Source organism: Pteropus vampyrus, unplaced genomic scaffold (assembly GCF_000151845.1).
Source record: "Pteropus vampyrus isolate Shadow unplaced genomic scaffold, Pvam_2.0 Scaffold143, whole genome shotgun sequence".
NCBI lineage: Eukaryota > Metazoa > Chordata > Mammalia > Chiroptera > Pteropodidae > Pteropus > Pteropus vampyrus.
Window position 1 is genome coordinate 3,400,914 of NW_011888924.1, and position 11,916 is coordinate 3,412,829.

General features: G+C 58.0%; 1 protein-coding gene across 2 annotated transcripts in view; it reads right to left on the bottom strand.

Moving 5' to 3' along the window:
• The window catches only part of LOC105297765 (angiotensin-converting enzyme), a 19,932-nt gene extending 8,565 nt beyond the window's left edge, over nucleotides 1-11,367 (bottom strand). Inside the window, exons 1-16 of one of the 2 annotated variants that reach the window (XM_023535659.1) lie at nucleotides 11,203-11,367; nucleotides 10,491-10,584; nucleotides 9,696-9,839; nucleotides 9,029-9,220; nucleotides 8,338-8,435; nucleotides 7,764-7,936; nucleotides 7,212-7,435; nucleotides 6,725-6,869; nucleotides 6,340-6,438; nucleotides 5,951-6,073; nucleotides 5,373-5,584; nucleotides 4,556-4,692; nucleotides 3,521-3,679; nucleotides 3,150-3,237; nucleotides 1,179-1,322; nucleotides 807-998 (exon numbers count right to left, since the gene is read on the bottom strand). In XM_023535659.1, coding sequence (XP_023391427.1) covers nucleotides 807-998; nucleotides 1,179-1,322; nucleotides 3,150-3,237; nucleotides 3,521-3,679; nucleotides 4,556-4,692; nucleotides 5,373-5,584; nucleotides 5,951-6,073; nucleotides 6,340-6,438; nucleotides 6,725-6,869; nucleotides 7,212-7,435; nucleotides 7,764-7,936; nucleotides 8,338-8,435; nucleotides 9,029-9,220; nucleotides 9,696-9,839; nucleotides 10,491-10,563 — 2,203 coding nt within the window. In that variant the 5' untranslated portion in view covers nucleotides 10,564-10,584; nucleotides 11,203-11,367. Of the gene's footprint in view, nucleotides 1-806; nucleotides 999-1,178; nucleotides 1,323-3,149; nucleotides 3,238-3,520; nucleotides 3,680-4,555; nucleotides 4,693-4,819; nucleotides 5,078-5,372; nucleotides 5,585-5,950; nucleotides 6,074-6,339; nucleotides 6,439-6,724; nucleotides 6,870-7,211; nucleotides 7,436-7,763; nucleotides 7,937-8,337; nucleotides 8,436-9,028; nucleotides 9,221-9,695; nucleotides 9,840-10,490; nucleotides 10,585-11,202 lie in introns of those variants that run through there. The other variant, XM_023535660.1, reaches the window with a different exon arrangement.
• Between the last annotated feature and the right edge of the window lie 549 nt (nucleotides 11,368-11,916).

An 11,916-nucleotide genomic window follows, 5' to 3' on the forward strand; every position in this document is an offset into this window, starting at 1 on the left:
CACTCTGATGTTCTTTGGTCTCACCACACGGGGATCAAGGACAGCTGATATCTTGGGCTGCAAAGACCCTCCAGGTTGAATGGGAACTAGACCCAAAGCTAGGCCAGCTTCTGGGATCTCTCTCTTGGTTTGTAAATGATCTGTGGCTCTGTCTGGCCTCTCTGCTTACACTAACGAGTCCCCCAGGAACGTGTTCCCGGCCGCCCAACAGGGACAGGAGCCTGGTGGCCTCTACCCTACCATTCCTTATTGTCTTCCACTATCTACATCACATGTTCAAGGCATTTGAATTTACGATCTCTAAGAGGGTCAGAGAGTTGAAGTGAGTCTACACCCTCGGGGTTCTGTCCTGCTGACCCCCCGGGCCTGAACGGTGTGTCTGCCCTGTCACTACATTTTCCATCTGTCAGAACCTCTCATCTATCGAGGCTTCGCTCACATGCCGCCCCTTGCGGAGGCCTCAGTTCCCACTCACGGCCCCTTCCTCGCCCTCCATATCATGCCGTCTTGAGCTAGGATGGGTGATGTGGTCTCCCTGTGGCAAGATCGTGAGCGCCCTGACTGCCCCATCCACGATGACTTGCACCACGTGGATCTGCAAGCCGGGGGCCCTTCCGCCCACACCCAGGCCCGCCCCGCCCCACTCCAGCCTCTGCGACGTTCCTTCCAGGCTCAAGTTCCTTCCAGGCTCAAGTCTTTTCACTCCTCCAGCCCGAAGTGCCATCGGCAGACCCTTCTGCTCCTGCCCCTGCTCTGGCCTCGCCTCACCCTCCCTCGTACTGACATCTGCCAGCACCTGCCCTCACCCAGCAGGTGCGCGGGAATGGGGCCCTCTAGGTTGATGCGCTGGGGCCCGTAGTGGCGGTGCAGGGCCCGGCGCACGTAGGCGTGCAGGTTCAGGTAGAGCGGCCGCAGCTCCTGGAAGAGCTGCTCCAGGTCTTGCTCGAGGGTTGGCATCTCATACACAGATCTCCACGAGTCCCCTGCGTCTGTGTAGCCTGCAGAGGGGACACAGCCAAGCTCTCCAAACACCTGGGCATTCCCTGAGCACCCCCCCCGAACCCGCTGCCTCCTCCAGCGACCTCCTTCTCACCAGGCTTAAAGGCTCTGAGGACCTGTCTAAGGGTCCCAGGGGGGCTGGGACCAGAGAGCTAGTCATATTGATGGGAGGGACTCACCATTGAGCCGGGCGGCCTTGTTGGAGAGTTCCACATATTTGGGGAAAAAAGGGAGGATGGATCTTCCCACCTCGTCTCGCCAGCCCTTCCATGCCCATGACAGTTCTTCATAGTTCCGGGATGTGGCCATCAGATTCGTCAGATCTGGGGAGGGTGGGGGTCGAATGGCTTGAGCTCCCAGCCCGCGGCCCACCTCCCCGCTCCTTCTAAGGTGGACTCAGTCCCAGAAGTTCAGAGATGGAATAAAGCTGTACGGCGGATTCCAGAGCACTGCTGCTTCCCACTCATCCCCCCTCACTTCCCTTGCCTGGGAGAAGTGGCCTGGAGGTGATAAGACCTGAGTTGTTCTTGTTCTAGTCTCCCACTGACCCCCAAATTACCTTGTCAGTTACCTATCTACGAAGTGCCGGCCCTACTCACAGGGCAATGAAAATCAAGCTGGGGACAGGAGGCCCCTGAGTCGGGGAGTGGGCCAAGTTCATTTCTCTATCCCCACAGGGCCCGAGGTATCTTTCACAAATGAATCGAACTGGATTGAATAAAAGAAGGGCCGTGAAGACGAAGCACAGAGAACCACCCAGGCATCACCAGGGGGCCAGAAGTTCTGGATTTGTGTCTTGTCAAAGCCGCTGACCGCCTGTGAGGCCCCCCGGTACGGATTCCACGGAGCGGACGTCTCCCTCACAGAGCTGGCCTGAGGATGGCATGAACTCGGGTGTCGGTTCCGAAGCCCCCAAGAGACTCATGGTGGCTCCCTCCCCGCCCAGGCCTGACCTGAGCTGGACAACTTTGGGGAGCATTCCCGGCCATCCACACCTCATTATCTGACTTGCTACGTGGTAACTCCTTCTCACAGAGAAAGTACATTCAAATTAATTTAGTTTGGAAAAACTGTAGTTTGAGAATTTCACATCTGCCCTCTGCTGATGCGAGTGTCCTGTTCTTCTGGGTGTTTCTTATTTTTACTAATGGCAGTGACCTGATGGCCCGGCCCTCGATTAAGCAGCTAATTGTTGGGGTGGGAGGGGCTGAGGGCTACACTCCCTTCAATGCTCTTTTCCATAAACACACGCGGACACATACGCACATACACGCACCCCGCACGCATGCACACGCACACGCACATGCACGCGGGCACACCCCCCCCAACACTTTGCGTGCATACTCACATACACAACCCATAGGCCAAACCCCTGTTCCGGGAAAGCTGTTTCTCCCTCCTGTTTATTTTCCATTTCCCTTTCTATTTGTCATTGCTCTAATGTGGGAGTTGGGCAGAGGGCCAGGAAGAGGTTGTTTCTGGGTGGAGATTCCTCAGGAAGAATGCTTACGCCTCTGGCTCCCCAACCCTGGGAAGGCTGGGTCAGGAGGGAGGGGGGAGTGGATCTGTGTGCAGGTACTTGGGTGTCCAGGGTGAGCTCTTTCAAAGAGGAGAAGGTAAGAAGGACCGGCCAGTGTGGTAAGAGAAAGGGGACGAGGAAGAGCTGGTCCACGCTTTCCAGCAGGAAGTGGCGGTAGAGGGAGTGAAGTGGGAACAACATGGACCCTGGAAGTGGTTTCGACAGGTTGTGGCTTCGGTTTCTGGGGGGGCAAGAGAAGGGCCCAGGAAGGTAGGGAAGCCCTGGATAGGATCAAGAAATGAGCGCGGAGTGCCTCGAAAGACAAATTTGAGATACGGGCTGCTCTGAAGAGCAGAGTGCAGGGAGGAAAAGAGCATGGGAGAGACTGGAGGGGTCCCAGAGGGCGCAGATGGGCAGATCCGAGGGCGGGCAGTGGATTAAGGTGGAGAGGAAGTGGGTGCTGGGTCTAAGTGGTGGCAGAGAAGCCCCACTGGTGGAAAACGGGGAGGTGAGTTTCCTGGGCATGCTGCAATCACAAGGTAGGAGTGCCTGAGCCCCCTTTCATAGGTCAGCACCCCTAATACTGTGCCAGCCTGTCCCAGCCCCTCCTTCTCCTTCCATGTGTGCTCACCAGGCTCTAGCTGCAGACAAGTGCCATTGGAGTGGCACACAGAGGCCACACTGTAAGTGGTTTCCATGTCCAGCAGGATTTGGTTGTACTGTGGGAAGAAGAACAGAGGCCGTAAGCTGCACCCCTTTGCTGCCTGCTTCCCCTGGGCACCGTCACAGTGGGGGGAAGCTCTGGAGCTGGGGGAGCGTGTTCCCAAAGGTGCTGCCCTCCCAGTAATTCTGTAGGTGCATGCTGATATGGCAGATGTCACAGGTGGATAAATCGAGGAAGAGGCAGCAGCGTGCCCCATCCCCGCACTGGGCTAGCTCCCTCAAACTAGGACCTGGCCTTGACCTTCGACCTCCCACCTCCTGCTCCCTCCAGCCACACACCTCCTCCAGCTCCTTGACAGGCAGCGCTGCGCGCTCTAGGTCTTGAATCTTGTGTATTATCCGCTTCATGGTGGTGTTCTGGAAATAGGTCACATCAAACCGCTTGGCCCGGGTGCCATACTTTAAGGTGTGGTTTGCCATCTGTACGTTCTTCTGCAGCTGAAGGCACAGGGGTAACCGTGTTGTGAGGCCCAGAAGCTTTGGAGAGACCCCTGAGGAGGAGGTGCCATGTGGGGAGCCAAAGGGACTGGGAGTGGCAGTGAGGAAGACAGTTTTGTCAAGTTGTTGTCATTGTTTATAAAGACCCTCTTTGGCCTGGACTGTGTATAATGTCCTGGATGCAGTCCGTGTCTCTCAACGGATGCCCATGGACACGCCTTGGCAGGGGTAGAGAAGAGGCCCCGCACCCTGTATCTTAAAGGCTATCAGGATGGAGGCAGGTTGGTGTTAGCATCCTGGCCTCCCTGAGCCTCGGGGTCCCATCTGTAAAATGGGAATAAGATCGTGGGTTTTGCAAGGCTGTTGGAGAATAAACGAAGCAACAGATAAAAAGCACCCAGGAACCGTGGGCAGATGGTCTTTAAGAAACGTTGGTTCCCCGCCGCTTGCCTTGGTCTAATCTGTGCTCACCACACAGGTGGGGAACGGGGTTGGAGGGAAGGGTATGATGGTACATGGGCTTCCACTCTTTTCAAAAGCTGACTTTGGCATCACTTATTTGTGCACAGATCACTCTTTTACTAACAACAGACTGTTAATGAAAGACAACTTGTTTAGGCATTGAGTATACGCCCACCCAAATCTGAAAGTGAGCATTGTTCTAAGTATTCCATTTGGATTCTTCACAAATTCCGACAGCCTCTTCACCGTGAGATGACACAGGGGAGGGAGGGAGGGGGCGCCCTGCCCTGCCTCGGGCTTTGGAGGGTTGGGCCCTGGGCGGAGGGGCCCGGAGCGTGTGTGTGCGCGCGTGTCTGCGTGTCTGTGTCTGCGTGCGGGCGTGGGCGTGGGCGTGGACGTGGGCAGGGCCCCTACCAGGATCTTGCTGGCCTCTGAGGTGATGTTGGTATTGTAGTTCCAGTTGGCCTCCGCATACTCGTTCCATACTACCTGGGATATCTGGTCATATTCCTCCACAAACTTGCTGGCCTCGGCCTCGTCAGTCACCAGGGCTGTGGGACAGAGTGGAGGGAAACAGACAGGCCTCCCCTTGCCCTCTCCTGCAGATGGGCAGAGGAGCCGCCACGCCCCCCTGCCGCCCACCTCGCACAGCCCGCCCCAGCCCTCCGCTGGTCCCACTTGGGCTCTGGGTTGTCTGGCTGCTGGTTGTTGCCTGGTGAGTTGTTGTCTGGCTTCCGGTTGTTGCCTGGCTGACTGTTGCCTGGCTGGTTGTTCCCTGGTCAATTGTCACCTGGCTGGTGACCTCCTGGCTGGGGACCAGCAGGGGGTGCCCAAAGCAGAGCAGGAGGAAGAGGAGGCTGGGCAGTCCTGGAGCAGCCCAACCTTGGCCCATGGCCGCAGGATTGCAGAGCCCTGCAGCCACCACCCCCCTGCCAATAAGAGCTGAGCTTGCAGTGTGACCTCATAGAGCAGTGTGGCCGGTCAGCTGGCCCCACGGGGCCTCAGATCTGGGCACACCCTCTTTAGGATGCTGGGGAAAATATAGGCCCATCCCCACCCCAGGGCCCTGCTGCTGAGCTAAGTGGCTGCCTGGCCCTCCAGAGCTGGGCTCCAGGGCCCAGCTGAGGGGAGCTGAGGGGAGCTGAGGGGGACCTGGAACAGGGCCTGGGTCCAGAGTCCACAATGGAGAACTTGCCTCAGCGCACTGCCCAACCCTCACTTGGAAGTTTACCAATGTCCTCTGGGTAATCGTCAGGCATTGGTGGCTGCCACTGATATTCCGGCCAGCCCAGGACCTCTTTGTTCTTTTGGTTCTGCTCCTGTAGCCACTGGCTGACCGGCTGGAAGTAGTTGAGCAGTGGCTGAGCGTCCAGGCTATCTGAGCCGATCATATCCTTTAGTACGTCCTGCCAAGGCTGTGAGGAGCCTGCCCGTAGCACTTTCCTGTCAGGGAAGGCAGGCACCGTGAGCACGGGACTCAGGCTGGTGTCTGCTGTCGGCCCACCTGCCTCACCTCTGGCCACTTCTGCCCCACACTGGACGGTAAGAACAGTGGCATTGAGGCTCCAGGACCTAGGAGGCAGGGCACGTTTGTCTTGCCCCGTGCCAGCCTGCTCCTGGGGCCTCAGATCTGGGCCCATTCAATAAATATTTGATGAGAGAGAGAAAGGAGGAGGTAGGGATGAATGGCGCCCTCCACCGGGCTGGCCCTGCGGTGTCCCCACTGGAACAGCCAGTTGCCTTCCAGACCTCCCCTTCGGCAGCCTCTCCTCTTACCCTCCCACTTGCCCTCCCTCCCTCCCCACACACCGGAGCTTGTCCCCCGCCTTGGTGGACTGGTAGATGTCACAGCGGTGCAGTGGCCCCTGGTGGCCTGCCTCCTTGCACAGGGCTTGGTGGAACTGGAACTGCAGGACAAAACTCACAAAGTACCTGCAGGCACAGGGTGGGAGTCAGTGGGGGGTGGGGGGGGTCCCTTGCCCAGGTACCATCCAGCTCCCCACAGGGCAGAGGCCAGACCAGGGCCTGCCTGTGGAGAAGGGAGAACCATATTTGGCTCAGGAGGGAGGCCCACTCGAATCCCAGGAAAGAATGTGAGGACAAGCCCTGGGAAGGAGGGGCCCGGGTTCATCGAGTAGAGTGAGGGGGCTACAGGTATGACAGAACTGGGAAGGGGAAGTGGCGGGGGACAATAGTACCTGATGTACGGTGTCACATGGGGGACGTGAAACTTAGCTCCGGCATCGAAATGAGTTTCGTTTCGGACGACTGGAGGACAGATGCCCTGATACTTAGTTCTACAAGAGGATGGTTAAAATGTCTTAGGATCTAAGGTTTGCGTACGGGTTGATTTAGCCTTTGCAGAAAAGGCTGCTAAGCAGGAATTCACACCCAGCCATCTCTTCTCCATCCTGATGAACTGGGGGAGAATTCCTGGAGCAGGAATTCTGTGCAGGAAAAGAGAGGACAGTGGGTACGAGGGTGGAGACAGTATCAGAGAGGAGGGGCCTGGCAGTGGCGAGGCTCGCCCAGGAGGGTCAGAGGGCTATTGGGGTTAGGCCCTTCCTGTCCCTGTTTACTCACCGAAGATACCACCAGTCAAAATTGTAACGGGAAGGGGGGGTACGTCCGCTAAAGACCCCCCAACGCCACTGGTCCACCAGATAGCCAAAGGGCAAGAAGGCAACTTTTTCCAGTGCCATCTTTAACAAGTAATTGATGTCGCTTTCTGTTGGGAGATGAGAAGACAGAGGTCAGAGAAGAAAGGAGTCCAGCTAGGACAGGGTGGCCTGGGGAGGAGCCGGGAGAGAGGGGAGGCCGGGCAGATGCAGAGAAGGGAAGGCTGGCCTTCGAGACCGTGGGGCCCTGCTTGGAAGAGGGTGCGCGGGCAGTATCGTGCTGGGACTCAGCATGCGCGGTAAGGCTCCAGGAAGATCCCCAAACCTGCCTGACCTGGAGCAGTCAGGCAGAAACAAGGGGGGAAGGTGGGAGCAGGGGCAACTGGGGTCCTGCTGTGGGGCGGAGTGGGGTCTGGGTGGAGCTGGGCTGGGTCCTCTACACGCCCCCATACCCGTATCATTGACGACATGGTCCAGCAGGCCAATTTTGTGCAGATGTGCAGGAGTGGAGACAGACAGCGCCAGCACATCCCCAATGGCCTCGTGGAAGCCAGGGTTGGCACCTTGGCGCAGGGAGACAGGCTGGTCCTTGTACTGCAGGTAGTACTGCACGTGGCCCATCTCGTGGTGCACTGTGGACAGCTGGTCCATAGAGACCCGTGTGCACTGCTTGATCCTGGGATAGGGAGGGGGCAAAGGGCAGGGCAGGAATCAGAGCATGGGGAGGACACTGCCCTGGGGCTGGAGGAGCTGGTGGAAACAAACTGATCCTTGGCCCTGCCCCACCCCACACTCAGGCCTTTCCCCTCCATTCCAAGGCACAGAGTTGACGCTGACTACCCATCAAAGCTGCCGAGGGCAGTTGGCCTAAGGGCAGCCCTGGAATAGACTGGCCCCCAGCCAGTGTTGGGGCTGGGGGAGAGGTGGGCTTGGGAACTGGCTTTTCTGTGCCTGGGCTGCCTGATTCCCGCAGCCCCAGAACCCTCCTCATCCCGAGTCTAGACCTGAAGTCTTTCCTGTTGTAGAAGTCCCAGGCGGAAGCATGGCACACCACCTGACGTCCGTCGCTTGGTTTTTCCAGCATGGACTCTGCCCAGAACTCAGGAGGCATGGGCAGGAGCCCCAGGGAGGTGAAGAACTCCTCCGCCACCCGGAACATGTGTGTAGCGTTCCAGCCCTGGTGGCAGAGTGTGGGTATAATTCAGGGGTCGGCTGCCGGGAGCTCACTGCAGCTGCCCCGAGGCAGGTCTCGGGTCCCCCACGCAGGTCAGCTCCCTGCCCACGAAGGGCGTCTCCTCTCTGTGACCTCCCTTCCCAGTGGTGGGGTCCCTAATGACCATGGCGGATAAGCAAAGTGGACTCCTCACGCCCGACCAGCGGGGGCCTGGAGGGAGGGGCTGACACCTCATCAAGGACTCAGACCCCTGCTCACCACTTGTACACACACTCCAGGCTGCTGCTCTGTAGAAAGGGAGGGAATGAGGTCCCTGCCCAATCCAACTCCCTCATGTGACCCCTTCGCTCCTCTCTCCCATGTCTCCCTCTTGTTGCCCCCACCCTGGCCCACCCTGAGCTTACCTTCTGCACCATAGTACTGGTCACATCGAGATTGGGCTTGTCAGGGAAAGGCACCACCATGTCATAGATGTTGTCCCAGCTCTGGGCCCACATGTCCCCTGGACGGAGGAGGGGAGCCGGAGAGCTTGGCTTCCTGCCCAGCCAGTGCCTGTTCTCCATGCCTGTCACTGACTAGTATACTGGGCCCCTGGCACCTGCACCCGGGGCACTCCTGGGCAGAAGCCCACTCAGCTGGCTAAGGCCAGGAACCTCCACATCAGTCCCACCCACAGTCTCGAGCGCTCTGTGCCTGGGGGCTGGCAGAGGCCAAGCAGGAGCCCAGACAAGGCTGCTGGGGCCCTTTCTGATGGGGCCAGGATCCCTACCTTCCAAGCCTGAAGCAGGGCCACAGGGCTGGCTTCCTGGACCACACACTAGGATTATTATTACTCTTCCCTGGACCTGGAGTCTAAGCCTTTGGCGTGACTTTTGCCCCGCCTTTTACTAGCTCCCTGCCCTCTGTGCCCTAAGCCTCAGGGTCCCCGTCTGGAAAGTAGGAATGGTAATGACGATGAGAAAGATCACCTGCTTTCTGCTGGTGTTGGGTGGGCCACATGGGCTCATGTATGTAAGAGAGGACAGTGCGGTGCTCTGAAACACGACATGATGAGGATGATCCCAAGGACGTGTGGAGGCGGGGCCAGATGCTTACCCAGCAGGTGAGCGGGGATGGGTCCTCTGAGGTTGATGTATCGGTCCCCATAGCGGCGGTGCAGTGCACGGCGAACATAGGCATGGAGGTTCAGGTAGAGGGGCTCTAACTGATGGTAGAGGTGCTCCAGATCCTCCACGAAGGTGGGCGATTCATACCAGGAGCGCCAGTAGTCCCCTGTGTCTGAGAAGCCTAGCAGGGGGTGGGGTTGAGGGCAGCTCAGGCCCAAGGCTCTGGTACCTCCGCCTCCCAGCCAGCTACCACTTTGTCATTCTCCTGGCTCAGGGCCTGCGCACCTGCCAGCTAGTGGAAAAGAAGGCTTGGGGGTTGCTGGTCTACAATTTTCTAACGGGTTGAATTCCAAGCTAAATAGATCCTGAAGAGCATGAGAGGCAAAGGTGAGTGCTGGGTGGGGAGGAGTACCTGGAGGGGCAGGCAGGAAGGGCCGTGTGAGGGCAAGCAGCAACCTGGTGGAAGGCAGACGGAGCTCAAGTCTGGTTCCATCATCTATGGTCTGTGCAAGACCTTGGGCCAGTGTATGGAGACATCCTAACAGCTGCTCTGTCTGCCTCTGGGGTTGGGGCTCAGTGGACACACAGGATGAGAGAGCACCTCGCAAGCTGGGGAGGGTAACACCCACACAAGGGGTGGGATGGGGCATGCTCACCATCCTGCTTGTGGGCCTCGTTGCTGAGGGCAGTGAACTCCTCATACAGGGGTTTCAGTGGGATGCCCACGGCATTGTGCCAGCCCTCCCAGGCATAGAGCAGCAGGCCGTAGTTTCTTGAGATAGACAGGATATGCATGAGATCTGAGACACAAGTGAGCAGTGTCAGAAGACTTCTACGTCGAACTCAGCATCAGCCTTCACCAGAGCTCCCACACTGGTCCTCGCCATCCCCACCAGCTTCCTCAACATCGTGATACCCCCAAAGCCAAAGAAAACCAATAAGCTGGGTGGGATGAGGCAAGCACCCAGGCAGGGTCCTTATCTCCAGGTAAATGATGATCTAAGGTGGTTGACACAAAGAGGACATCCAGAGGCCGAAACCCAGACAGACCCTTCGTGGCTCATTGGATGCAGTGGCTAACCTCAAGGTTGCCTAGTAAATGGCGGCGGGGAGTGGGGGAGAGGAGGAGGGTATAAGTGGAAGCCACGAGGGGTCTAAGGCCTGTGGAGGGCTCTTGGGGAGACCGAGAGGACCTATGAAAGGTAAAATCAAGGTAATCAGGAGGAAGGCTAGCGGCAGTGGGAGAGGCCAAAGCACACAAAGGGTGGAAGTGGAAGCTAGAGATTCCAGAAGTCAGTTTGTCAGGAAAAGCAGGGGTGTGGGGGCACTTGACAGTCCCGCCCAGCTGAAGGTCAATGCCTTTGGGTTTACCCACGCTCTCCACCAGCCATCCTCCTCGATGCGGGGTGATGGGGAAGGGCTAAGGAGCCCCAGTAGTGATGGGGCCGTACCTGGGTCCAGAGACCAGCAGGTGTCATTCCTGTTGGGGTAGCAGACCTTGACAGTGGAAAAGATTCTGTTCATGTTGCTTAGCAGAGAATTGTACTGGGGAGTTAGAGTTGAGAACATGTTAGTGACAAACAGCTCCAGGATCACCTGGTCAACCCCTCCTCTTTTTGCTAGAAGGCAAAGGAGGCCTAGAGAGGGGATGTGGCTTGGACAGGCCACTCAGTGGCACCAGGGGCACTTCTGATCACTAGTATACCTGATTCCCCTCCCAAAAGAGCAGCCTGTGGAGGTGGAGACAAGGTGGAGAGTTAGAGGTGGAGAGTTCAAGTCCGAGCTTGGCCACCACCTCGCAGTGAGGGCAAATCCCTCTCACTCTCTCTGGCCTTGATGCCTTCTCAGTTCTCAATCTTTCTAAGGAAGCCCATAAACCAAACCAGCCCATGGAGAAATTCTGAAAACCCCTGTTTCATCTTTTACTGTTTACTTGAATTTTGCTTTCTACTTCATAATACTTGCTTTAATATAATAAAGTAACTTCCCGTCCCATCTCCAAGGAAAACTGATGCTTCAGGAAGCTATTCTATGCTCATACTGGCTTCCCCTACAGATCCCAGGGCCCCGGCCAGCCAGGCTCCCCACCGGCACCACCACAGCTGGGCACCGGGAGGACCCCCCCCAACTTCTGCCTCTGCCTTTCAAGTCCATAGAGCTCACCTTCTGCCGCTTCTCCAGGGGCAGGTTGGCAGGGCCCAGAATGCGCACACCTTTGAGGACCCTTTTCAGTATTGGGTCAGTGAAGTTCTGCCAGATTGGGTCGTACAGCTCCTTGGCCTTCTGGCCCCAGACCTCAGAAAACTCCTGGTTGAGCAGGGCGGCTTCCTCCTGTGGGCACCAGGAAGGCAAGGGAGTCTATGTAGGGAGAGGCCATGGTGTTGAGGGAGGGGAGGAAGGCCAAGGGTTGCTGGAAACTAGGGCTTCCTGGAGGGCTATTTCCATCTTCTGTGCCCTCAGGGGCAGGAACTAGGAGAATCTGCCTCCAGGGAGCGGTGGAGCAGAGATTGGGGCCATAAGACAGGCAGGAGGAGGACAGGGAGAATGGACAGTGACGAGGGGAACAGGATCAGTGAGAGAGAGGCGGGTTGAGGCCAGAGAGGACCAGGACCCAGAGCAGAGCGGGCCCCCTCAGCGAAGACTGCCGCTGACCGCCGGAAGTCATCCCTGGGCGCTGCCACCTGGGGGAATTCGGGGTCAGAGGAGCCAGCCTTATCCATACGGTTCCTGTAGTGGGCACGGACCATGTGCCCAGCACCGCGCCAGGCCACCCAACGCCTGTCGGATGGGGCGGGGTGGGAGTGCGTGGAGTGAGAGCGAGGCCCGCCAGCCCCACCCGCTCCCCGGGGCCCCAGGGCGGGGGGCGCGCGCCCGGCG